At 39.2% G+C, this 26,492-nt stretch overlaps 2 protein-coding genes across 3 annotated transcripts in view; one reads left to right on the top strand and one right to left on the bottom strand.

The window, feature by feature from the left end:
* Window positions 1-4,034: 4,034 nt before the first annotated feature.
* rnf26 (ring finger protein 26) lies at window positions 4,035-11,151 on the bottom strand. Its single transcript, XM_053647236.1, has one exon. The coding sequence runs from the start codon at window positions 10,154-10,156 to the stop codon at window positions 8,834-8,836; it is 1,323 nt and encodes a 440-aa protein (XP_053503211.1). The 5' UTR covers window positions 10,157-11,151; the 3' UTR covers window positions 4,035-8,833.
* A 9,861-nt stretch (window positions 11,152-21,012) lies between these two features.
* Window positions 21,013-26,492, top strand: part of mcamb (melanoma cell adhesion molecule b) — a 39,826-nt gene continuing 34,346 nt past the window's right edge. The window contains exon 1 of one of the 2 annotated variants that reach the window (XM_053647767.1): window positions 21,013-21,473. In XM_053647767.1, coding sequence (XP_053503742.1) covers window positions 21,416-21,473 — 58 coding nt within the window. In that variant the 5' untranslated portion in view covers window positions 21,013-21,415. The remainder of the gene's footprint in view (window positions 21,474-26,492) is intronic. The other variant, XM_053647769.1, reaches the window with a different exon arrangement.

Raw genomic sequence — 26,492 nt, 5'->3', positions numbered from 1 at the left:
TGCATTCTCTTTAATTTAGTTTTAGTTTTATAAATTGCTTGTTGAACTATATAGTCATTTAAAGGAACCGAGTGCCTCTTTAAAGCGAGCCGCATGTTGCTTTGGTTGTAAGCCCAGACTGGGAATGGAGACACATTCATGCATAGTCACAGATGTTCCTCGGTTTAATGACTTCGCCATAGGCCATTATTAAAACCCATTTACAGGCAAGGCTGTAACATTACTGCTTTACACTCCATAACCTGTATGCCCATCGTCCAACCCCACAAAGCCACACACACACACACACACACACACACCATCCCCTTCCTTCTCTGTTTGAACTGCTGGCATGGGCAAGTATGGAACTTTTTTTTTTAAATACTTTTTTTTCTAGAGAGATGCAAGAAATGACGAGTTCATTTCCATGAGGTCAAGGCCCATGAATGCTCTAACCCCTGGAGATTATGGCTCATCAATTATAGCAGACATTACATGTTTAAACAGTCTGACAATGTCTGACATCACACTCTTAACTCCCATATACTCATCATGAATAATTCTTGGATCTGTCCGACGTTGATTCTCAGTCATGACGCTGTGGGTGAGCTCACTGCTAGAGAATCAGATTAATGAGGGTATGAGGTTACGGTATGTCTCAGTTTTGTATAAAAATATTTTCTTATGAAAATGTTATTGTTAATATTACTTGCATTAAAGATCTGTACTTGTGTTTAACTGTAAATTCATTCAGTTGTGAAACCCCACTAAGATTCCTGCATCATTTTATCACTTAAACATTGTCCTGGCCTTGGGGATGGTGAGAGAAGAATAAAAAGCCCGTGTTCCAATATTTTTGATATCTTCACTGACTAGGACACACTAGATATCACAGCACAAGGCAGAGGTGAGTACATTATAACAGCAGATTTTTACATAAGTTTTTGACAGAGAGAAATATTTGAGTTGTTTATACAGTTGCCTCCAAAACGATTGGAACAGCAAGGTCAATCCATATGTTTGTGCTATACACCAAAGATATTTGGGTTTGAGATCAAAAGATGAATATGAGACAAGACTTTAGGATTTCAGATTTTATTTCCTGGTATTTACATCTAAATGTGTTAAATGAAATAAAACAGGGGTGTCCAAACTTTTTTTAGTGAGGGTAAAATACAGAAAAATAAACAAAGGGCCGGGCCACACACTAGAGGTGAAATATTGACACATGAATACGAACAAACAGTTTAGGGTTTAAAATTTAAAATGAATAAAGAACTGTTTATTATTAAAGTAAAAAGTGTGGCATGAATTAAATACAATGTCAGTCGTGTGTGTTTGCAAAGAGTCAGGTTAATAACTGGAACTGCACTGCCCGTGCACTGGAACGAACAGGCCTGTAGGTGGCACAGGGGGTCGTAACAGTGTGTCTATTTCTAACTCACCTATAATGTGAAGAACATTGCACTCAGTGGGAGCAGTGATGCTGTCCTTTGGATTGAAGGATGGCTGAAATGTCAGGAGAAAGTTTGGTGGTTGAGACACGAAGGACTTCACAGAGATGGCTATCAGCCATTCTGGTTCTCAATCTGCTTTTGTTCTGATTTAACAGAGAAAATGCTTGTTCACAGATGTATGTTGAGCCGAACAGGCTCATTATTCTTTTTGCGTGGCATCTCATCAGAGGAAACTTGGCACTATCCAAACTCTGATAGAAGTCAAAGAGGGAGAGAAGCTGATGTTGACTCTTCAGAGAATCATCGCATTGCATTTCAATCAGTTCTAATTGCAGACTCTCTTCCACTTCTTCTGCATCCAGCAGGAAGGGGGTCGAGAACAGCTTGATTTGTTTTTCAATGACAGAAAAATCTTGGAAACGCTGGTTGAATTCTGTCACGAGAGATGCAATCACAGACACATATTTCTCCTTTTTAGCAGAAAGGTCGGCCTTTGGAAAAGCAGACTTGATTTCAGACAGCAGGGAAGTGTGCAGCATTAAAGCTTCGTAGTTGCGTCTCAAACAGGCGGAGCTTTACACAGAAGGCTTTCATGTGCGCATACAGGTGTGGCACCAGCTGTTCTTTGATTGTAGGTTCTTGTTCAGTGTATTCAGATGATGAGTACGATCAACTAAAAATGCCAGGTCGGCTAGCCACAGAGGGTCACTCAGTTCATGAAGAGGTCGGCCCTTTTCTTTCATAAACTGATCGATTTCTGATCTCATCGAATAAAACCGCTGCAGCACATAGCCGCGGCTCAGCCAGCGCACCTCAGAGTGGTAGAGTACATCCCCGTATTCAGCATCCACTTCAGAAAGGAAAGCTTGAAATTCTCTGTGGTACAGTCCTCTAGCTCGAATTATGTTGACAGTTTTTACAACAGTGTTCATCACATCGCCCAGCTGGACAGTCTTGGCACACAGTGCTTCTTGGTGGATTATACAGTGCATCCTAAAAGCCTCACCTCCGCTCTCTTTTACCTTGGCGCACACATTCGATGCCATTCCTTTACGATCGCCCGTCATGGCCGGAGCTCCATCCGTTGTTACTCCACAGAGCTTGTCCCATTTAAGCCCCATCTTTTCAACTGCCTCTGACACAGCTTCAAAAATATCTCTACCCGTCGTTGTGCCTTTTAGGCTTATCATATCAAGCAGCTCCTCAGTACAGCAAAAATTATCATCTACTCCCCGCAAAAAAATCAACAGCTGCGCAGTGTCTGTAGCATCTGTGCTCTCATCGCATGCTATCGAGTAAAAATCAAAAGCACAAGCTTTGTCTCTCAGCTGAAGTTTCAAGTTAGCTGACAAGTCCTCGATTCTTCGCACCACTGTATTTCTGGATAAGCTCACGTTGTTGAAATCCTGCACTTTCTCCGGGCACATTATTTCTGTGACTTTGATGAGGCACTGCTTTATGAAACCACCGTCTGAGAACGGTTTGCCGTGCTGGGCAAGAAGTTTAGCGACTTCATAGCTTGCTGTTGTGGCGTTTTCCTGTATTTTGTTAGCACGAAAAAATAACTGTTGTTGAGCTTGCAGGCTAGCTGCCATTTGCTTGACTTTCTGTGTTCGTTCGGCACCGGTGTACGATGTGTAGCTCTGATGTTTGGTTTCATAGTGCCGACGGACATTATAGTCTTTCATCACAGCAACATCTTCATTGCAAATCAAACAGACACACTTTCCATTGATTTCTTTGAAAAAATATTCATTTTCCCACCGTGTTTGAAATCTTCTACACTCACTTGCTATTTTTCGTTTGGTGGGTGTGCCATTTATGGTGACTCGCGGTAAAAGTTTTTCTTTGCTTCATTTTGTTTAGTAGCGGTAACGGTTGAGAAGCACCGTTTCCGTGGCGGGCTCCATCTAGTGTTGAAACTGAGAGGTGCAACAGACTCGAGCTCAAGCTTCTTGTGTGGGCCATATTCAATTATATTTTCAGAAGTTGCCGCGGGCCAATAAAAACTGGACCGCGGGCCGCAGTTGGCCCGCGGGCCGTAGTTTGGACACCCCTGAAATAGAACATAGCACATTTTGTATCAGACCACCCAATTTGTATGCGAGCAAAAATATTGGAACATGTAACTGCTGTTTCTTGATACCCATGTGTGTCTTGTTAGATTGATTGTTTAAACCATAAATAGCTCTGAACATCTACTCTTGGTTTTAGCCTTCAGTTTCACCAGTGAAGACAACATTTGCTGTTAAAAAGGATAATCCAACGTGAAGATCAGAGAGCTATCTATGGGAGAAAAGCAAGCCATTTTGCTGAGAAAAGAGGGGAAAATCAATCAGAGGCACTGCACAAACATTGGGCATATCCAGTACAATTTGGAATGTCTGGAAAAAGAAAGAAGCCACTGGTGTACTGAACAACAGACACCGAATGGGTCGGCCAAGGAAAGCAACAGCTGATGTCAGAAACATTATTAGAGCTGTGAAAAAATCCCCAAAACAACAGTCAGTGACACCATCAACAACCTCCACAGGGCAGGGGTGAAGGTATCACAATCCACCGTTTGAAGAGTAGAAATATAGAGGCCATACCACAATATGCAAACCTCTCATCAACATTAAGAATCTGAAAGCCTGATTGGAATTCGCAAAGAAATAAAGAGATGAGCCACAAAAATTCTGGAACCAAGATTAACTTCTACCAAAGTGATGAAAAGGTGTGTGGAGAAAGGATTTGCTCATGATCCAAAACATACAAGTGCATCTGTGAAACATGGTGTGTTAGTGTCATGGCTTGGACTTGCATGGCTGCTTGGGGAACATGCCCACTAATCTTTATTGATGATGTAACTCATGATGGTAGCAGCTACGTTTTGAGGAACAATTTGTTTGCCAATTTACAGAGAAATGCAGCCAAATTAATCAGGAGGAACTTTATCATGCAGCAAGACAATGATCCAAAACACACTGCCAACTCAACAAAGGACTTTATCAGGGGTTTAGACTGGCCAAGTTAACCACCAGACTTTAACCCAATTGAGCAGCATTTCATCTTCTGAAGAGGAGACTGAAGGGAGAAACCCAGGCCATGCAAACCCAAGCCATGCAAACCCAAGCCATGCCACTTTTTCAGGACATTCCAAATTGTTGTATTGGCTATGCCCAATGTTTGTGCAATGCCTCTGATTGATCAGCTTCAAAATAGACAGCTCTCTGATCTTCATGTTGGCTTATCCTTTTTAACAGTAAATTGGGTTGTCTGATACAAAATGTGCAATTTTCTATGACATTTAACACATTTACATATAAATACCAGGAAATAAAAGCTGAAATCCTAAACTCTCTTCTCATATTCATATTTTGATCTCAAACTCACGTCTTCAGTCTACAGCAAAAACAAACGAATTGGAATTGCCTTCCTGATAGTTTCAGAGGGGAACATAGGTGACATCTCTAAAAATCTCATATTTTCATTTGAAAAAGATCTTTAAAAAAATTCTGACCACACCTAACACTTAGAAAGTAGTAAATGCATTTATAACCTCTGGACTATTGCAAGTTTGTATTGACTACCAAATCCTTATAACGGCAATAAAGCTCTAAACAGTTTACGTCTTGCTGATATTTTTTTTATGCATTATACCCTACACTCCTTGGTCTGTTCCTGTCATTAAACAGTATGGGATGCCCTGTCTGAGTGGTTTCATGGCAACTAACAGAATCTGTTTAATTAGGGTACATGCGATCCCTCTGTAGAAACAGATCGTGGAAATATTCACAATATAAAATGGTCATAACAGCCACTCCTATATTATACTGTCCCTGTATATGTGTCAGGTTTTTTTTTCACTATCCTGACATGCTGCACTAAGTGTATGTGTTCATCAATAAAAACTAACCAATTTCCTCATCAAGCTGCCTCTGCTAAACAAACTAGGGTTGTGTCTCAAAAAATTTACCATTCTAGACTGTTAAAGTACAAACACTATAACCCACATTCCTATTACAGTTAGTATTTGAATTTTAAAAACTCTGGCGTAGCCTTCAAATCGACCAAAAGGTCCGTCTTGTGTACCAGTTTTGTGGATTTTCTAGATTAGTAAATACTTTTGAATTTAAGGACAGAGTTTTCTATTTGAAATGCAGCCCATTGATAACAATCATGACGACAGTGTAAAGTTTTCAGAGAGACAAAGCTCTTTAGAGTGTTGAACATCGCTTTGTACAGTTCAACTTGGAAATCTAAACAGGGATGTTTGGCTCTGATGTGCCAACTATAGTGGATGTCGCATTTAATCCTTCATATGTACATAAGATACACAGATGAGTGCGTGAACAATGCCACATGCATTGACACATGTTCTGTATGCACAGTCAAGCATAAACCAGTCTCCTCTGCTTCACAACGGGGCCACAACACACCACTCCCACATGGATTACTTTCCTAGAACAACACAACACTTCCCAGTAGACTGGTAATACAGTGCTATGAATATTCCTTTGGTTTTTAGTCACTTATTCTACTAACAACAGTCCCTCCAGGATTTTACAACTGCAGAAATGAATGCAAAATCAAGAAAACTCTGCATTATTTGGAGGAACTTACAATTTTTCAAATTTACAGATTTTCCACAGATTTGAGCCAAGACGCGCCATGTGACGTCATCACAACACGCATTCAGCCAAAGCCATCTTCAATTCATGTGTACCGAACATGAGTACAGCTAAAAAGTCTAATTTACCAACAAACTTCACAGCGAAAGACAGTGCAAAACAATTCTGTTCAACTGCAATTTCGCCAATTCAAGTCGTTTCCTGCAAGAAAAAAAAACCTCCACAAATGGCATCAGAAATTTTTTTAAAAAGCCGCAGCAAAATCAAGCATTTTTAGCCACAACAATCACAAAAAATCTTCACGTTTCAGTATTCCTAAATTATAAATCTAGAATAAAAAAATAAAAGTAGGGTGGTCAAAGCTTGGAGGTTGTAGAAAATTCATAATGCCCATATATTTACGGTTGTTTGCCCAAAGAGATTGTGAACCCCTGGCATAAGTGGCAGCAGGGCAGAAGCACAACGATCTTGGTGCTAACCTGCAGATGATGCAATTCTTTCTCTCCATTTAGGAGCTAACAGAGAAACATGACCCTTACGTTTGAAATTTTTCTCCTATTAAATGCTATTGTAAATGTCCCCCTGTGACGTCAGCGTAACAAACATCCGCTAACTTCTCACGAGAATAATGAAAATACACTACTAACCAACAAAGTTGCAACAGAATCACTAAGCATATCAGAAATATTTTAATATAATGTGTTTCAGGGTAATGCGTTTAATGTAATGTCTTTAAGGCTCTCAATTATAAAAAGCTTCCCCACCACTGCTGACATCCGGCCGTAAATACACCATAAATAGTTCAAAACATTGCACGCAGAAAAACCCTATGAAAGAATACACACACTCAGCAATATCAGCAGATCAGTAGTTTCATTTTGCCAGCTATTTTTTTTTTTATTTAGTCTTTATTCCTGTGTCAAATGTCCTTGATACTTTTTATCATATTTAGTCAACCTTACCCTGTTTTTTTTAGTCAGGTTTTAGTTGACTAAAAGTCTGGGCAAAGAAAGCCATAAGTATTTTAGTCTAGTTTTAGTCAGTGAAAACTGTAGACATTTTTAGTGACAAGATTATTATTGATTAACATTTCAGTCAATATAGTCTAGTCTAGCCAAAACAGATGTTAGCTTGAAAGCTAGTCCCCCCCACTGTGCTTGCTTAGTCCTGATATGTCGCGTGCTGCACAGGAAAGGAAACTACCGCTCGTGCCATCCAATGGACAGGATATTTGGATTGTAATTTAGAAAAAAAAAAAAAAATCTATAATATTTTGTCTCCTCTTTTTTGTTGACAAAAATAAAGAGATAATTTGGTAAAGTCTTTTTTCATCAGCAATGTTGCATGTTAATATAGTCACACTTTAACGACGTCTTTTCTCGGTCATGGAAAAAAGGTCGTCAATGAACATTTTTCGTCACAGTTTTCATGTTTCAGTTTACACCACAGATCAGTAAGTGGCGTCCATTTAGACTCTTTCTGATCAATCGCTCACACAAACTTGGCTGCTACATTGTACTGTTCAGACGACTTTTTTAAGAGCAACATTTAAAGTATTAATCAGTTTGAACACCACGTAACTTGTCACTTTATTAAGCATCTTACTAGTTAAAGTCTTCTTCTGTGCTGGCCCCAGTCTCCATCACAGTCAATTGCACACACATCTAATGAAGAAAAGAAAACTGCATACACTAACCTGAACTGGATAAAAAAAAAAAAATGACAGACCACAGTTTAACCTTCCGTATTTGGTTAATGTCTGGTTGGTTACTCTGCCCACAACAACAGAATGCAGTGAATCACACTCAACAATGATAGCAATAATGGCGTAATACTGTAAGCATGTGTAAACACAGAACATTGGTGTTAAAGCTTGGGATATGTCCCTGATTATATTCTGTTTCAGATTTAAATAGTAAATATGCAGACTGTATTTATTGTATAACTGACGAAAAATTTTTTATCTGGTTCAGGATTGATTTGGTCAAGACTCATTTGCTTAAGTCTTTCATCAGGAATGTGTTTCTTAACACTTTAATATGATCTCGTCTAATAAAATAACACGACAGCCTTAGCATTTCTGATGTCGGAATTTCATAATCGCACAAATCAACAGCATTTATCCAAGGACACAAATTTACACTAAAATCAAGACATCAATGTCTAAAGTGGATTAATGAGACAGCTCGGATATCAACTATTTTTAACACGAGACCTGAAAAAAAAAGATGGCTTCCAGGAATAGTAGAACCTGTTCCGCAAAAAGCACTCGGAGCAAATCGATAAACCAGTTCAACAAATGGAATCAGTCAGGCAATAACAAGCCATTCACATTATAAGGCTAGAGTACTGCATCACAAAATATGTGCCTAATAACAGCTCATGTTTAGGCCACTGGATAGTGCATACATTGTTTTGGATTGCAATAAAATGATATAATCTTTGCAGTTCTAACTCCCAAGTAAAACTTACAATCATGTATTCAACAATCCAGTATAAAACTTTAGTGTGCATCAATACAAAATCTAAATTGTGGGAAGAAGAAGAAGAAGAAAAAAAAACATACAAAAGAGCTGTGTCATAGTTGCAAGCCTCAACATGTGTACGTGTATAAAAGGGAACATTCATGTGTATTTACAATCGAAAGTAGCAAAAGTTTCCGCACAGTGGAATGGACAACGAAATTACGCACAGCTTTACTGACTAACGCAGCTCACGATGGGGAAAATAGCCGTGCTTTGTTAACCTGAGATTCATCGACGTGTTAATTAAAAAAAAAGTTTTTCAGAGATATACGTCCATGGTCTGGAGGATCATGTGGCGACACAGTGGGCAGTTGTGTTGGTAGATGGGTTGGCGCAGCAAGATGTTGGTACAGTCTCTGCATAAGCACAAGTGGCGGCAGGGCAGAAGCACAACAGTCTTGGTGCTGTCCTGGCAGATGACGCACTTCTTTCTCTCCTCCTGCTCCTGAAGGAGTGTGAGCAGCTTCTCAGAAGGGGGGGCTTTGCAGCTCTCCTCAGACGCCATTTTCCGCAGCGGTCTGTGAGAGCTGCAACTAGCGTGCGTCTGGTCTGAAGGGTCAGGAGCTGGCGGCAGTGCCTGGGGCTCGTCTACAGCATCGTCGCCCCTCATTTCCGCTCTTTCAGGCACGTCGTTAGGCTCTTGCTCTGTGTTGACTTGCTGAACCGTCCCGTCTCCTGTTCTTAGAGTCCCCCTTCCTGCAAACGTCATCCAAAGACCAAGCCGACTGTGCACCCAGACTATGCCCTGCCACAAGTGTCTTTCCAGCAAGTACAACCGCTGTCGTGTTCTCTGGAGCCGCTGCAGAGTGGGCGCTGTGTTAACATAGTCGATTATTCGCCGGACTCCTCTCTGACACAAAGCGGGATTCAGGTAGATGGTGGCACTTATGATTATGGCTACTGTCAGCAGCAGCCCATAAGAGTTCAGCAAGAAGACACTGATCAAAAGGTGGCCTAGAGAGCTCAGAAGCTCCACGGCAAGTCTGCATGGCGTCCAGAGTAGAAGCGAGGTGCCCACCAAGGAGCTGTAGAAGAAGGTAAGGACAGTCAAGGCCAGCTCAAGAGCTTTCTGTAAAGGGCTGGATATAGCTTCGACCATGCTGAGCAGCACAGCATACAGGTTCTGAGTTCCTATGAGTAGGAGATTGACAATGGTGTTGATAAAGTAAAGCAAAAGGCTAAACATAATGCTGAAGCACTCGCATATCTGCCGCAGAAAGCCTTGTCCTGAGAGCAGGCCACGATGCAGAAGCTCTTTGGTGCGCAGTAGTAAATGCGTAGAAAGGTAGCCCATCATTTTACAGCTTTCGAGCAATCCACTGAGAAGCTGCATCCAGCCTCCTATCACATTGTGGGTCACAACAGTCATGCCGTCCATCATGGTGATCATGTAGAACAGAGAGAGATCCACACACTCCAATAGGGCACTATTGAGCAGCATGGGTAAACTGCTGATCAGGTGCATGAGCGCTGCAAACAACCGGACTAGTGAGTTGACAATCATGAAATTTATGTCCAAAAGCAGGCATATGAGGTCAATGCACTTTCCAAGAGCACTGAAGACAAAGTGAAGCAAACCCATAGTAGGATCTCTTCAATGATAACTGCAGTCAGTTCACTTCACTCGAGTAAAATCACTTGGAAGTCATCCTTGAACATTTCTGCTCCACGTTTTAATCTCCACTGTATGAACATATTGATCAGAAGTGTGGCAGTTTGCACGAAGCCAATGGTCAGATACAAATCCAGAGTAACTAGCAACAGCAAACTTCCAGACTGGGTTATCTCTGGAACTTAAACCCAACGTGTTATATAAAATATCTCCGGACAATATAATCCAAGCAAACCAGGCTTACACCGATAACTACTGACTAATCAGGTGCCGGTAATGATTTAAAATTGAAAACAAGCTGCTTTACACGACACATACATGCGCGGAACAGCAGCCGGATGTTTACATTTGAACAGACATACATTGCTCACACGTTAGCCAGCGTGAAGGCTCCTTACTGCTGCCTTGTTTCCAGTGCACTCTACAGTAAGCAAGAAACGCCTTTCCTTTTTTTTTTATTTAATCAAACCAAGCCTCGGAACGACAATATACTTTGTAGATTGATCCAGACTGTTTCGTTTTCACTTAGCCATTAGCTGCCTGCTATTACAAACCGCCATGTTGTTTTTGGAGCGTTAACAAGCACCAAGTCTGCGCTAATAGTGCGCAAAGTCTAACGTAAATATTGCGCAGAACTGTGGGTGATGCGTATCTGACGTCACACGAGCCGAGAGCTATGTTTGGTTAACCCTCCTATTATGTTATGGGTCAGTCTGACCCATTTCCACATTGGTGATGTTTGAAAAACTGGTTCATCTCTCCTTTTCTCTTTGAATTTTTTTTTGACTTTCCTCATTTAAAGTCATGAACTTATATGTAAATATTTCTTCTTATGGCTTGTCTCGGGCAAACCATAATAAAGGTTTACTGTTTTAAGCTGTTCTTTGCTGTTTTTGTGTGTATTTAAACTGTGGAAGTCATTTTGACCCATAACATAATGGATGTAACTTTTTTAATTTTTTACATGAATTTTTTTTAACCTATTAACATAATAGGAGGGTTAATATTGAGCTTAAAATTAGGAGTGTATTTGTTGTTGTTATGATCACAAAGACAATCATAAAACAGTCAGAAACAGTAATGTAAAATAAAATGCACTATATATTAAATAATAGCCTTGTGCCCGATGCTCCCTGGGATAGGCTCCAGGTTTCCCCGTGACCCTGAAAAGGATAAAGCGGTGTAGAAGATGGATGGATGGATATTAAATAAGAGGCCTACACATGCATTTGGGTGAAAATTGCAGTCATTTGAAAATTAATGGTGTACATAGATTTTTTTTTTTCATGCTGGTCAAAGTGACAATGAAATTAGGGAAATTGTATAAATATTATAAACGCATTGTCGTTGTGTAATAAACTAATCTTGCCTTTATAATATACGCCACTAGAGGGCATATCATCCCCTTACAAACATTGATGTAAAGCAGCAAATCTCCTGCAAAAGCAAAAGTGCTTTCAAATGTGTGATCTCTACTCAAAATAAACATCTCTCTCGCGCTCTCTCTCTTATCACACACACACACACACACCTCTCTCTCTCTCTCTTATCACACACACACGCACACACGCTTACTTTGTAAGGAGGTGGTTAAAGTGTTATGTTTGTGACGACAAGCTAAATGTCTCACTGTGGGGAAATGTTGGCCACAAGCACCTTATCTAAATCTAAACGTTTTCATTCCACTTAAACAGGAGCCACACCTAATTCCACACGTTAAATTAACTGAGCTTGGTCTTCAAATAAATATTTTTGAAGCTCCTTCTTGGGTGGGATGAAAACCTGCAGCCAAACTGACCTTATCTGGATAAGATTACGGATAAAACGATGGCTGTTTCATATTCAGAATACAGAATTCATATCATTTTTGACATACCATTCTATAGATGTAATTTTATAGATTTTAATTGTTGAATATATTATGCAAATAAATAAATAAAGGATTGCCTTTTAAAGTATGGAATATTCCTACAACTTTTAAAGCTAACCAATGCTTAAATCTGCAAAAATACCCCGCCCCCCCCCCCCCCACCCCCACCCCCAGGGTATAAACCTTACAGAAATTATATAATAGAATGTTTGTTTGTTTTTGTCTTTTTAAGTAAAAGAATACAATACTCATAGAAAAGTGTTTTGGGGAAGACAATTACTTTGTTAATTAGGCTAATCTTCAGAGGCAAAGAAAATGTTATCTGTGTGCGGGTTTTTCTAAATCTATTATAGTCAATCCCTACAATACAAATCCCCAGGTTTTCACAGGACATAACAGACCTCTGAAATTATGTATTAAAGGGCTCTTTAAAGAACATGGAAAACATTTTCTATGGCATCACACTAGAGAAGCTTTTCTGGCACCTTAATTTTTAAGGGCACGTGGGAGATGAGTAAGAGATGAGTAAGAGGTGGTGGTAACATCATGTTGTGGGGCTGATGTTCACCAGCAGGGACTGGGAAACTGGTCAGAGCTGAGGGCAAAGTGGATGGAGCCAAATACAGGGCAATCCTAGAAGAAAACCTGTTCAAGTCAGCAAGAGACTTGAAAATTGCTGTTCACCAGTGGTCTCCATCCAATCTGACAGAGCTTGAACAATTTTGCCAAAAAAATATCAGGATCCTGGGAGGTGTGAATATAACAAATGTCTTCTTTTCTGCTTAAAATACTCATTTTCCCCGATTGAGCTAAATCATGAATTCTTTCAATGTTATCTGCATACACCTTCCTTATGTATTATGTACAAGTTAAGTAAGGTTTTTATTTGCCGGTAATGATACAGGCCGTTTCATGATAAACACATTATTTGTGTTTAACGTGGTTAAGATGGGAAATGCACAAATGTTTTGTTTAGATTAAAGTTCATTGATACAATGTGTTATGATGAAGAACAGGTTTCAGGTGAATATTGGGTTGGTCAGTCCATTCACTGGAATATCTGTAAATGGGTATGATTGTTATACTGCGTTGTGATAAAGACCATGTTTTTGTTGCAGAGCATGATTTTGCTTCTCTTTGACATTATTCCAGGGGTAGCCTTTGTTTTGGAAATATGAAAGGAGTGGTTAGCTGTGATCAAGTGATTACACTAGGTGAAGACTATGCACTTCATGTCTAATCATTGGATGCATGCAAATAGTCCTGCTTTTTTCACTCTTGACTAGGGACAGTTTTAGCCTTTTATTTATCTGTTTGACTGTAGTTACAAAATTGCAATTAAACATTTGTGTATTGGTTAGCATGTTTATGCATGTATAATGGTTAGCATGTTTGCCTCCCACAACCAGGTTGGGGGTTCGCATCCTGCCAATGACTTGTGTGTGTGGACTTTGCATGTTCTCCCTGTGCTTTGGGGGTTTCCTCCAGGTACTCCACTTTCCTTCCGCCGTTCCAAATACATGGCTGTAGGCTGATTGGCATCTCTAAATTGTCTGTAGTGTGTGTGTGTGTGTGTGCAGTTGTGCCTCCCATGGATCGGCAGCCCAGGGTTTTCCCCTGGGATAGGCTCCAGGCTCGTGACCCTATGCATGATAAATGGCACAAAAAATGGATAGATGGAATCTGTATACCCAAAGTGACAAAAGGTCAAAGTACATTTACATTTATGTACATTTACTCAGAGCGACTTATAGAAGTGCTTTGAAGTCTCTATCAATAAATACATCCTGATACTGGTTCACTAGGTCATGGACTAAGAATACCATCAGTATAAAAACTATGTTGGGGAGGAAATATAGTAGGGAAAGCACACAGACAATACATTTTTTATTTATTTACTTATTTATTTAAATTAAATTGCTAATTTGTGTACTTCAGGAAGAGACAGATCTTTAGACGTTGTTTGAAGACTGCCAGTGACTCAGCTGTTCAGACATCTAGGGAAAGTTCATTCCACCACCAGTGTCAGAACAGAGAAGAGTCTTGATGCATGCCTTCCATGTACCCTGAGAGATGGTGGCACCAGTAGAGCAGTGCTGAAGTATCAGAGAGATTGTGGTGCAGTGCAGGGTGTGATAAGTGCTTTGAGGAAAAGGGGGTGCTGGTCTGTTTTTGGGCTTTGTAGTGTTTTAATCTGATGCAGTCAGCTACAGGAAGCGTAGCAATGAGGTGGTGTGGGAGAACTTAGGAAGGTTGAAAACAAGTCGTGCAGCTGCATTCCGGATCTGTTGCAGAGGTTGAATGGTGTTCAGAGGCAGACTTGCCAGGAGTGAGTTGCAGTAGTCCAGTCTCATAATGACAAGGGACTGAATGAACACCTAAGTGGCCTGTGTGAATAATGGGTGTGTTCACAAGATTTCTGGACGGTTCAAAATAACTGCTTACAGTTTTATGGGGTCTGAAACCATGTTTAAATGCAAACAGTCCTGACACATTTCTTCTTCTTCTTCCTCTTCTTCTTCTTCTTCTTAATTAATTAATTAATTAATTAATAGATTTTTACATATTATTGTAGCTTAGTTAGTCCTTAAAATAACACTATGAAATAGTCTGAAATCAGAGTGACTCAAGCTGATGAAATTTGCACAAATATCAAGTCATGTCACAACCACCCGAGTTTCTTAATTTACTCCTCCGATTCCAGTGTGTTAATACACCTTTATGTCACAATTAAAAATGTTTTGCTCCTTCAAACCTTAGCCCTATTGTGTAAATTATATAGCAAAAATCTAATTAAGTCCATTTCAGTTCTGGGTTGTAACAATACAAAAGCTCTCAGAGGATTGATTATTTGTGCAAGACATGGTCCAAAATATGACTTTCACAATGAAATATTCTTCGTACATAAATAGTTAAACAGAGGCACCTTTTAGAAATTGGTATTATGCAAAAAATGTGTGTTTTGCATGTGTATCACCTATATAACCTTATAAGTAGCACTCAAATCTGTAATTATTACCCCAGTAATTAGGTTCTACCTGTATGTGACTTATACAGTATAGTTTTGCTGAAAATATCATCGTATCCTTTGCACATATTCTTTAACTTGACCTACTGTAGCTCAGCTGTTGTACTGTATATGTAAGATGATGAACTACTTGTTGCAAGTCAACTTGTTTAGTCATTGGTCTGCTGTAGATTGTGAGATTTCCTAGATCCTTGCTTTAAATGAGCTATGTTGTCTTTGTCAATGTGCCAAAAACAACAAGAGAAGGACTAATATTGACCAGAATCTAGAAGCAAAGGGAAGTGTTTAGGGTAAATAAGTTGTGTAGAAGCTTCTGTGGGAAAACACAAACTGTCAACAGACAAAAATGCTGGTGTGCAGTCTGGTGTCAGCTCTGGCTTTGACCTCAAATACCACATAAACCCATGCACTCCAGCCAAGAGCAACTCTTGTGAACATGGAAAAGCCTGATACGGAGAGAGTCAAACTAAAGAAAATATTGATATGTTGAAACTTGGATTCCCGTGGGCCGATATTTTGGTCTGTGAAAATTTGCCTTCCCAAGGATATTTCTTTTATCTTGGTACTCAGTAGTAAACTGGTGCCATACGCGGAGGAAATGTCACTTCTTGATGATCTGAAAGTTGTTCAAATGACCAATTGCATTTGTTTTGCAACAGTGTTGTAAAATGAGGCCTCAAACATTTGAAAGCCTTGAGGTAAGATCCTTTCATAGTTATGTGTGACTTTATAAAATCTCCATGGAAACAGTCTAAAGATTTGGGTGTTGGTGCAAGTTCCCAGTTCCCAGTGCCCAGTTGACTTGTTCTTGTAAGGATTTCTTGTGTAAATGGGAACTTAAATGTCTTGCCCTTGTGCCCCTGAGCCCCCTCACCCTGGGATACACACTCACAGCCAACCCTCTTGTGCTTTACACACAATAGCCTCTTCTCATTCACACAGATGACTCCAACATGCCTTGGGTTCAGAATGGAAAGAATGACTTACTTCCTATTTCCTTCCTAAGCTGTCCATAGAACATGAGGAAGGGTCTTTCCACCAGTCAAAAAAAAAGGCGAGATAAGAAACATGCACAGTTCCAGACATCAGACTCTCTTACAAGAAAGATACATTTAGCAAAGAAAGCCGCACATTTATCAGGAGATCATCATGAGGGATGGTTAAAATGTATGTTAAGAATTGATCTTGAGTGAATGCCACACTTCAGTTCTAAAATAAATGATTAATGCAAGGAACATGGGAGGACCAATTTTTTTTTTTGCTGCTATAGTCTAGTCAAATTGTGATGTCATGATTGTAGTTCAACTACTGCTACCTTACCTGCTGCTATCTTACCTGAGTTTTGCTAACAAAAAAATTTAGAACCACAACACTATCACTTAATTCAAAGTCTTACACACACTAGAAAAAAAATTACACAATCACTCACAAGTTACAGTCCATTCTTCAAAAACAAAGATATACAGTGTCTAAACTGCCATGAAGACCCAATAAAATAGCGTGTCAAAAATCCCAAAAAATCTAATTAAAATAAGAAGTCCAATTAGGAAAGCAATACAATTTGGATTTGAATAAACACTGTGGTTGAATTAACAAAAAAGTCCCATTAAACTCAGCACATTTGAGTCACCTTGAATCACATGTGGTAACGAGAGAGAGAGAGAGAGAGAGAGAGAAATCCTCACCTGTGTAAACACAATTCACTATAATTATCCCAGTCTTCCTTATTGTCTCAATTACGCAGTCACATACTGGTTTTGGGGGGGGGGGGGCTGGAACAAACAATGGAACAAGTAAGACCATAGAAGGAAAGAGACAGAGGAAGACACAGAGGACGGACGGCTCATGGGATGAGAAAGACAAAGAAATGAAATAAGCGCTATTCTTGCTGATTGTGTAATCATCCATGGCATGAATCTGAGGGAGGCAATGAATAGCACATTTGAGTCTATGTCTGGAAGACAGACATTTTTTCCTGTAGGACTGAGGGAACATCATGGGAGCGACAAACCAGTTGTTTACCCAAGAACAAGAGGCTAGTGGTCTTTTCCATAGGCCATAACATACAAATGGGAAAGTTACATATGTAAGCATGGCTCATCAACTGATTAGAAGACTGCCAGGGTGGTTTCCATCAGGTACAGGAGGAGTTTTCCAATTTGTTTTCCCACTTCCTTGCTAAGTACCAATAGCACTTTTACAACACAAAGGTGGTTGTAATTCCTAAACAGTTAACGCAATATTTTTGTTAAACCCCTTGAATTAAAGCTGAAAGTCTGCACTTCAATCTCATCTTGGTTGCTTCATTTCATTTCACTTCATCCACTGTGGTGGTGTGCAGAGGCAAAATGATGAAAATTGTGTCACTGTCCACATACTTTTGGACCTGACTGTATCTCTACAAATAATTTCTCAATCTATGGACACATCTATAGCCTGTGTGAATGTGGGCTTTTTCCACTGCTCTGCCTTCACAACATTAGTGTCAAGCTAAGAACATCAATCAGTCTCAATTAAATACACAAAGCACTCTCAGATAAGAATTTTCCAGTCAGTTTGCTCTGATATGAAATATTAAATAATCTTGTCTTTCTTTTACAACCTAAACCATTATGGCTCTTCTGTTTCCTTATATTGTGAAAGAATGAGCAGGACATGGCTCTGCATAGTAATTTATCTCTTTTAGTCTCTATTCTCATGTCTACTGTTTGTGAACATCTTGAAGCTGGAGAAGAAACAGCAAATCAACAAAACTATAAAGCCATGGTAAATGTTAGCATAGTCATGAACAATGTATATCTTTTTTAGATTCTCATCTTCATATGTTCCTAGTAATCTACAGCACACAGCTCCCTTTTTCCAGGTGCGCAAACAATGTGCTCTTAGACTGTCATCAGCACATTATGACAGACGCAGCTGATCTCTAGTGACCCACCTGTTCTGCAGTGTGTTATCTAATGGATCTTTAGTCCCCATGGGCAATTTGATTGTACATCCTAATAGTACAGCAAGATCTAAACAATATGACATCGATACAATATAACACTCATTTTTCTCTCCCCTGAGAAATATGCCTGCCCTGTACCGTCGGCTTAGTATATAATAGAATATATAATACGAGCTGTGACATTTTAAGGTGTGACTTTATTTAATTGTGCTCAGACAGATTTAAACAATAGTAGCCAACTGATTGCAAATAAAGACATATTTGTTAAATGACTGATACAAATAATTAATACAATATTTTATTTGAGATATTCTTTGATATAGTGTTTGGTTCAACTAACATTGTGGACACCTGACTATCACACCTGTATGTGCTTGTTGAACATCCCATTATAGATATAGCCTCCCTTTGCTGTTATTCTGGGAAGGTGTTCCACTAGATTTTGGAGCGTGGCTGTGGGGATTTGTGCTCATTCAGCCACAAGAGCATTAGTGAGGCCGGGCACTGATGTTGGGTGAGGAGGCCTGGTCTGTTCCAGTTCATCCCAAAAGGTGTTCAGTGGGGTTGAGACCAGCACAAGGCACAAGCACTTGTTATACGCAGTGCATTATTTTTGTATGACAGCACGGTCTGGAGTATGTTATTCCTCTTATACCACAGCAATTTGCCAAAGATTAGAATATTTTAAGGGTTTATAGTTAGATTTAATGTTGTGAGATTGTTCAAGAGACAAGTTAGTACTTTATAGCTGGGATAAACTGCTGTTCCCTCATCAGCCTCACTCTCTCTGTCTGTCTGTCTGTCTCTCTCTCTCTCCCTCTCTCTCTCTCTCTCTCACACACACACACACACACACACACACATACAAAGAGCAGCCTGTCATTTTACCAAGAATATGGAGAAAAAAGGAAAATGTAACCAAGTCTGAGAGAACTTTCGACCGAGACTTCTAACATAAATGTTAAATAAATGTCTCCTAACAAAAAGCTTCACCACAACGACAATCATAATAATTACTTTCTTAAACAACAACCCTTTGTGAATATGTTTATGTTCATTATTAATCTTAGATTATTTGGAATGGCTGCCATAGAAGTCTCTGCGTATGAGCTGTTACTATAGAAACAATATTAGAATGAACGCATTAATATAAACCTATCGTTTATGTTACAGCCAGGACTACATGTGCTGTTATTCAAAAATAATGCACACTTTCTGACCAATCAGATTCGAGCATTCAGCAGCGCTGCGGTATAAAGGGGCAGTCACGGTACACTGTTTGTTCCATTCTCTTCGGCTTAGTCCGAAATGGCATACTACCCTAGTACACAGTAGGCGAAAAGCAATACGCCTGAGGGGTAGTATATCTGAATTGTCAGTAGGTGAGAAATTCCCGGATGGTGTACTGCTTCCACCGAGATTTTGCAGTATGCAACTGATGGAAACTACGCGAGTCAAAAATCCCATAATGTAACAATACTCGTGTAGACGAGCTCAGAAATAACATAGCGGAAGAGCGTGTCAGCTCTTTTTAAGTATTAAACCTTGGTTAAACACGACTTATTTAACAATACCCGAATAAATTGTTAACTTGTTGAAGGTTTAAACAAGAAAACAGTTGTCATAGCATTTGAAACCTTTTTTGTGATCTCCATCATGCCCAAGCTAACAGTAATGAATTTACCTCAGTCTGTTAACCCCGCCCACATTACATTGCTAATTCAGTTAACTTTCCTGATGTGTGTTTCGCCGTTACTGCGGTTGCTTTAATCTGGTGGTCCCTTTAAGATTTTAGTGTTTATGATGAAGTCGAAGGTCACATGACAATGTGGGATTGTATTCATACTACACACACATACCGATTAGTACGCACTGTTTCGGATTTCGGCTCAGCCTTTTGCCCGGACCAATATGGAGGTGACGTTGACCTACGATCCAGCAGCCAATGCTGGATCCAATGCTATGTATATCTATGAACACAACAGCCATGAGTCGCAGTGGAGTGAGGTCAACTAGAGGTCCACTAGAGGAGGAGCTGTATGGACCAATGGTGACATTAAAGCTGCCTTGATTTACATGAAACTTGAACTGCAACATTTGGAAAACCAAGCGGAGAATGTGGAAACAAGTGCGAAGGGAAAAACAACATAAGTGTTCAAAAAAAGAAAACGAGCAGAAAATGTCAGAGAGGACAAAAAACAGTAATATAACCAGGGAAAACATGATTTTGTGTGCGATTCAGAAAACTTTTAATTCTTGTTTCAGTTTTGTGCAATAGTTAAATTTTTGATTCAAGCTGATTATTTTTTGACCACATTGTTTGCTATTCTGATAACTTTGCATTTATTTGTCAGTTTTGTACAATATATTTTTACATGTGTTTTAAAATGTTTTTGATGATTCAATGATTCACGTTTATTATTTTTTGATCTGTGATCGCAGTACTTTTGACGGAAAATTAATCCCATACTTAACCCTCTTTAAAGTGCACCTATTATGGTTTTTCAGATATTACCTTTCATGTAGTGTGTTATAGAGCTGTTTGTGAATGTAAAAAATTCTGCAAAGTTTAAAAAATCAAAGCACACGACAAACGGAGTTATTAACTCCCAAAAGAAGGAACTGATTCTGAACAGCTGAAACGAGTCGTTATTAATTCCAGACTTTTCTTCCTGCACTAACTTACGTAGGTTTGTAACAAAAAAAGCCCCGCCTCTGTTCTTCATAGGCTGCTCCCTAACAGACAGAGTTGAAAGTCGTTATGGCAGTGGGCGTTTCCTTTTTGAAACACGCTAACAGTGGTAGACCAATCACAACAGACTGGGACATCTGACCAATCAAAGCAGAGTATGCTCTCTGAAAGGACGAGTTTAGAATGAATCCTTTAGAACGAATCATATAATGAGTCGTTTGTGACACTGGGGGGGGGGGGGAAAGGTAATGCTGCAATTTAAATTATGAGCATGTTAAAGTGTTTTTTGATCTTGGATGCATGTAAATCTATTGTATGAGACATTTAAAACAAAATTAGGCACGTTTCAAAACCATACTAGGTGCACGTTAATGAAAAAGTCAGACCCCATGGTGTTCCAGACAGAAATGCTATGACAACCAACCCCCACTCTCCCCTACTGAGTTTACACATGTCTTACACAGACAGTGAACACCAGCGTCCTCTCACACTCTCTCCTTCCCTGCACCACATCTCCCCCCAGCACGCGCGCCAATTCTGCCGTTGACGCTCGCGCCTGGCAAATCTCGCGGTGTTCTCGCGGTAAGTCGTAGAGCGCCTGTCTTTCTCCGCGTCTCCTATGTGCTCTCACACTCACACTGATAAAGCGAGAAGTTTCGCTGTCAGTTCAGCAGCAGGACCTGTGGGGGTAAATGGCTCAGCGGAAGGTCGCCCTCGCACTTACAGGACTTTACGTCCTCATTTGGCAAGGTGAGTGAGGAATGATCCTTATTTACACTTTATTCACGCGCGCTTCACAGTCTGTAGGTTTTATTATTATTATTATTATCATTATTATTATTATTATTATTATTATTATTATTATTTAATCATGAAAAGTTTCTAAATGCACTGATGTGAAAATGTATGGAGTGCATTAGAAAGTGATGGTTCTGGGTGTCTCTGTGGAGTCTATCTGATTTGGTGACATGTACAATTACATGCAATTACCATGAAGCATCAAATTAAGCGAGTAATACGCCATAATTTGTCTCGTTATCAAAACATGGGATGGTTTTCATGTATGTTCAGACTCAGTTTCGATATAACTGCCATTTCACATGTAGTGGTTATAGTTGATTGCAAGCTACTATGAAACAAATAAATATATTATGGAATAAATAGAAAAGTCAAACAAACAAACAAACAAAAAAACTCCATAAGCAAATGTGAATTTGGTTAAAGGAGGACATGTACTCATTCGGGGGGGTGGTTAGCATGTTTGCCTCACACACACCTCTGGGGTTGGGGGTTTGAATCCTGCCTCTGCCCTGTGTGCATGGAGTTTGCATGTTCTTCCTGTGATTTGGGAGTTTCCTCCAGGTTCTCCGGTTTTCTTCTCCAGTCCAAGGATGTGCGTTGTAAGCTGAGTGGCATTTCCAAATTGTCCGTGTTGTGTGAATGTGCGTGTGATTGTGCCCTGGGATGTGTTGGCACCCCATTCAGAGTGTCCCCTGGGATAGGTTCCAAGCCCCCCATGACCCTGTGTAGGATAAACGGTATGGAAAATGGATGGATGTACTAATCCTTGTGGCAAGTGTAAAATATTTAGATTTTTTTTTTCAACATGACACACACATGATCTAACTGGAATGGGATATAGTAGGGATGGGTAATATATATTTTTACACAGGATAGGTAATATATATTTTATATGGGATGGGTAATATATATATTTAAACATTTAATTTAACATGATTCGCATATTAGAAACCCTGGCTTATACACAACATTTCCTCAGTGTAATATATGAAAGTGTCCAGCACTGGCAATTCTTATAGCTTTATTGGCAAAGAAGCTCATGTTTGTTGTCAGGACCAGAATTAGGTTTTGTCCGGCTGTGTGTATAGAGAGCTATGAAAATAGTAACATATTGAAGTGGCATACACTTTAGAGACCACAAGCTAGTGGTTAAATTGAGACACTCACGAGAGCACCTTGCTTACTTTTGCACAAAGCACTGAACTGGATCATAGCATTACCTAAAAGCATTTCAAAACCTCATCTAAAGACATGTACAAATTAATAACTCTAAGTTATTAAACTCACATGCACATATGCACCATCTATATCAGGTAGGTGCTTTGGTGATGGGAAAGGATATTGAGTGACATCAGTTCCCTTTGGCCCCTGTGTCTTTGTTTCTAACTTCCTTACTTGTAATCCCCAAACACATGGGTCTCTTAGTGTTTTTTTTTTTGTACTCTAAGTGCTTCTTCTCATTGTATTTACCTCCTGTTTGCTCACATTCCACTTTTTTCCCTGATATCAGCTATCCAATTATCAGCTATCCAATTCCTGTTGAATTAAGTTGAATTCCTAAAGCAAAGGCTGGATTACAGTTAAACCCAACTAAACATGAAGGGTGCTACAAAGAGTCAAACAGCTGATAAATCTATCTTTAAATCAGACTACAGTGGGGTCCAAAAGTCGGACAGCACTAGGGACAATGCTTCTATTTTGCATTCTTTTCTAATTTAATACAACAATTTTCATTACACATGATATCCTTCATAACAACTTGAGTAAAAAGTAGAATCTTTTAAATATTTAAATGAATTTCTTGAGTTTCTTAGCACTCGAGCTGGCAAGGATTCCACAAGTTTGTCCAAAAACATATAATCCATTTTAGATCAAATCCATCGGAGTGACCTTGGAACACGTTTCATTAGAATAGATTAGACATGAGGAAAATCTGACCTTTTTGTACAAAGCAGTTAAAATGGTCAGTATCAATTTGCTTACATTTAAATAGGGACCTAGAAATAGTGCAGAATCTTTAATATTAAATATTCAAGATATTGAACATTTACTTTCTTTCTTTTAAATATTTCAAAATGTTAAAATTCAGATTTTTCTAAATTTGGTCTTAGACATTTCTGGACCTCACTGTATACATGAACTATAAGTAACCACAAATGATACCATCTTGAGGCAAAACAAAAGCTTTGTTCTTCTGTATTTACCTTCCTTATGGTACACCATTGGATTAGATTAGAATACTCGATAGTCTTGTATGCGATGTACTCTACATCTTTGGCCAACATGTCCCAACACAATGGGACATGTTGCTGTAGAAATCTATAATGTGGATTTTATCCTCTGTGTGTTTAGCATGCTATTTACAACACCAGCTGACAATCAGACTCATCCCAAGTATGCCACATGCTTAGCTCTGAACCTCTCCGAACTGTTGGTACTCATTCGTCTAAACTAATAACTGTGACAGAGGTTGGACCTTTACTGTCTGCTTGTTGCTATCTGTGTTACTTATAATAGAAAGCAGATTTCAGAGCTACTGTACCTCAGAGCCTGATTGCTTGGTTTGGTTGGCTGACTGTTGCGGTGAATATATTATTATACCATAGATATAGAATGGATTATTTTTTAGGAATTAAAGGTTTTTTTTGTCTAATGACCATTCAATTTCACTTCAGTGACACAAGTGTCACAAAGCTGCTTCACAGAAATCTGCATATAGATTTATATTTAGATCCCTAATGAGCAAACCACATGGGAGAGTAGTGAGGAAAAACTCCCTGAGAAGAAACCTTGTGAGGAACCAGACGATATGAGAAACATCGGTGCTTCTGTCTTATCACAGAGATAATAAACTTCTACTTCAAAGGCAGCTTCAAAAAGTCACAGTGCACAAAAAGTCTGTGAATGGCCTTGCTTTTAAGTGTATCCCATTAGAAAGATGTCTTCCTTCCCTGACTCATCAACGTTGTAATGCAAAAGAATTCCAGCCATATTTGTGATAAAGAGCAAATGTGAGCTCATTGACACCATCTAATTATGAGTTAAAGGCCACTCTCATAATCTGGCACTGCAGAGCATCACAAAGCACTCTTACAAAAGGACTGTGGAGCAACAGTAAAGTGCTTTCTGTGCAATCTTACAATTTAGTGATCATGGTAGAACATCACTGGAATCCGAGGTTCTTATACAGTGTAAAGTGTCTGGAATGTCAATTAATTTTAGACGGCTTGTTGTAATAGATCAGTGGTGCAGAAAATTGGAATAAAGTGGTTACTGAAGATAAAAAAATAATTAATTTCCCATTCTTTTGTGAAAGACTGGCATCCCTTCCAGGACTTATTCACGCAGAGTATTGAATATGAACAAACAAATGAATAGACAGTGTTTCTGTTCTTTTGACTGAAGCTCATTATGGAAACAAACCAAATGTTACTGCAGGAAGAGACAATTCTGCAGTCATTTTCTATATCCTCAGCCTCAACGCATATTTAAGGTGACTGAGAATATCCATAGGATGCCTTTTAATTCACAGTGTGTGTTCTTTCTAAGAGATTCTCAGTGGCTGAGCTCTGAATGAGCCTGAATGATGGATGGCCGCTGACCTCCCATTACAGTGTACAGAGTAAACCGTTTCTTTCTTTTTCGTCCATGGATCTTGTCTCTTATCGCACAACCTCTTGCTGTTCACTTCCCTAAGTGCAATATTTCTTTTATCTGTATGGAGCTCCAATCTCATAACATATCCATATGAAAGGAGAAAGCATTTCATATCATCCTTCTAGGGTTATTGTATAAATATGTCTGGATAATTGATTGTTGTTAATGTTAGTGTGACAGTATCCAGACCTTAACATGAGCAGGAAAAGCTTAAGTTATTTTACTAGAGAACAGCTACAACTGTTAACTAGAACTTTGTTACTGGATGGTTTTGTCAAAATGTTCACACATCCCAAGGATACACATTGTAACCCAAACTCCAACCCACAGATAAACATTTATAGAGGTGTCCAAAAAACAGTACAAAGTAAGATGTGAAAGAAAATTGTGTTATATAGGAATTTCCAGATTTCAAGAGTTTCCCGGGAGTGATCTTAATTACAATATAAATATCACTTCCAGCTCTTGTGTAGATGTAGATATTTATTTTTTAACCACAGTAACTGGAGTGATGTAGGAGGGCCGTCTCTTTGCTGTTATAAGTTATCACTGTGAACATGGAGACAAATCCAAATTCCAGCAACAGAAACATAAAGCTCTGTTAAACGTAAAGATTGCTGGCTGATATCGTTAAACAGTATCAGGAACTGTACTACACAGTACGTTTACATGGACAACAAGAATCCAATATCAACCTAAGAAACTAGTGTGTAAACAACGATTATTGATGACCTTAATCCGGCTAAAGTCATACTCGAAGTAAACACAAATCGAATTAAGATGTGTGGAGTACTCCTGTTTTAGTCCCATTATCGAAGTGTATTACAGACATGTACACACCTTAATCACATTATTAACATCATGTGGGAGTTTTCACCACATTTTGCGACAGGACACGATCACACACGGCAGTGCTCAACCGTTTGACACTAAACAAGAGAGCACGGCTGTGTCCGAAACCACGTACTTACCTGCTATATAGTAGGAGAAATACATGTATGTCCATGCATCGGACACAGCCCACGGCTTCAAGCAGTTGTCTATTAGCACGTATAGCATGACAAATAATTAACCGCACTTGAAGCTTCCGTAAAATTAAAAATGAAACACATATAAACCGTATATGGTTCCATAACGAAGACGAACTGTGTGTTGATACGTGAAATTCTAGAGGGAACGTTGGACGGCGTGGCGTGGGTACGTAATGACTATGTTCTATAACATGTAAAACGAGAACATGAAAGGAATCTTCTAAAAGCAACTCATGTAAACACCTTAATCAGAATATTGTCTTATTCAGAATCCATCCAT

This window comes from Ictalurus furcatus, chromosome 17 (assembly GCF_023375685.1).
Source record: "Ictalurus furcatus strain D&B chromosome 17, Billie_1.0, whole genome shotgun sequence".
Lineage (NCBI taxonomy): Eukaryota > Metazoa > Chordata > Actinopteri > Siluriformes > Ictaluridae > Ictalurus > Ictalurus furcatus.
This window is presented reverse-complemented; position numbering and strand designations above follow the sequence as displayed.

Excerpts from the sequence above, each read along its gene's own strand:
- rnf26 (XM_053647236.1), bottom strand. The coding sequence starts at position 10,156 with ATGGGTTTGCTTCACTTTGTCTTCAGTGCTCTTGGAAAGTGCATTGAC.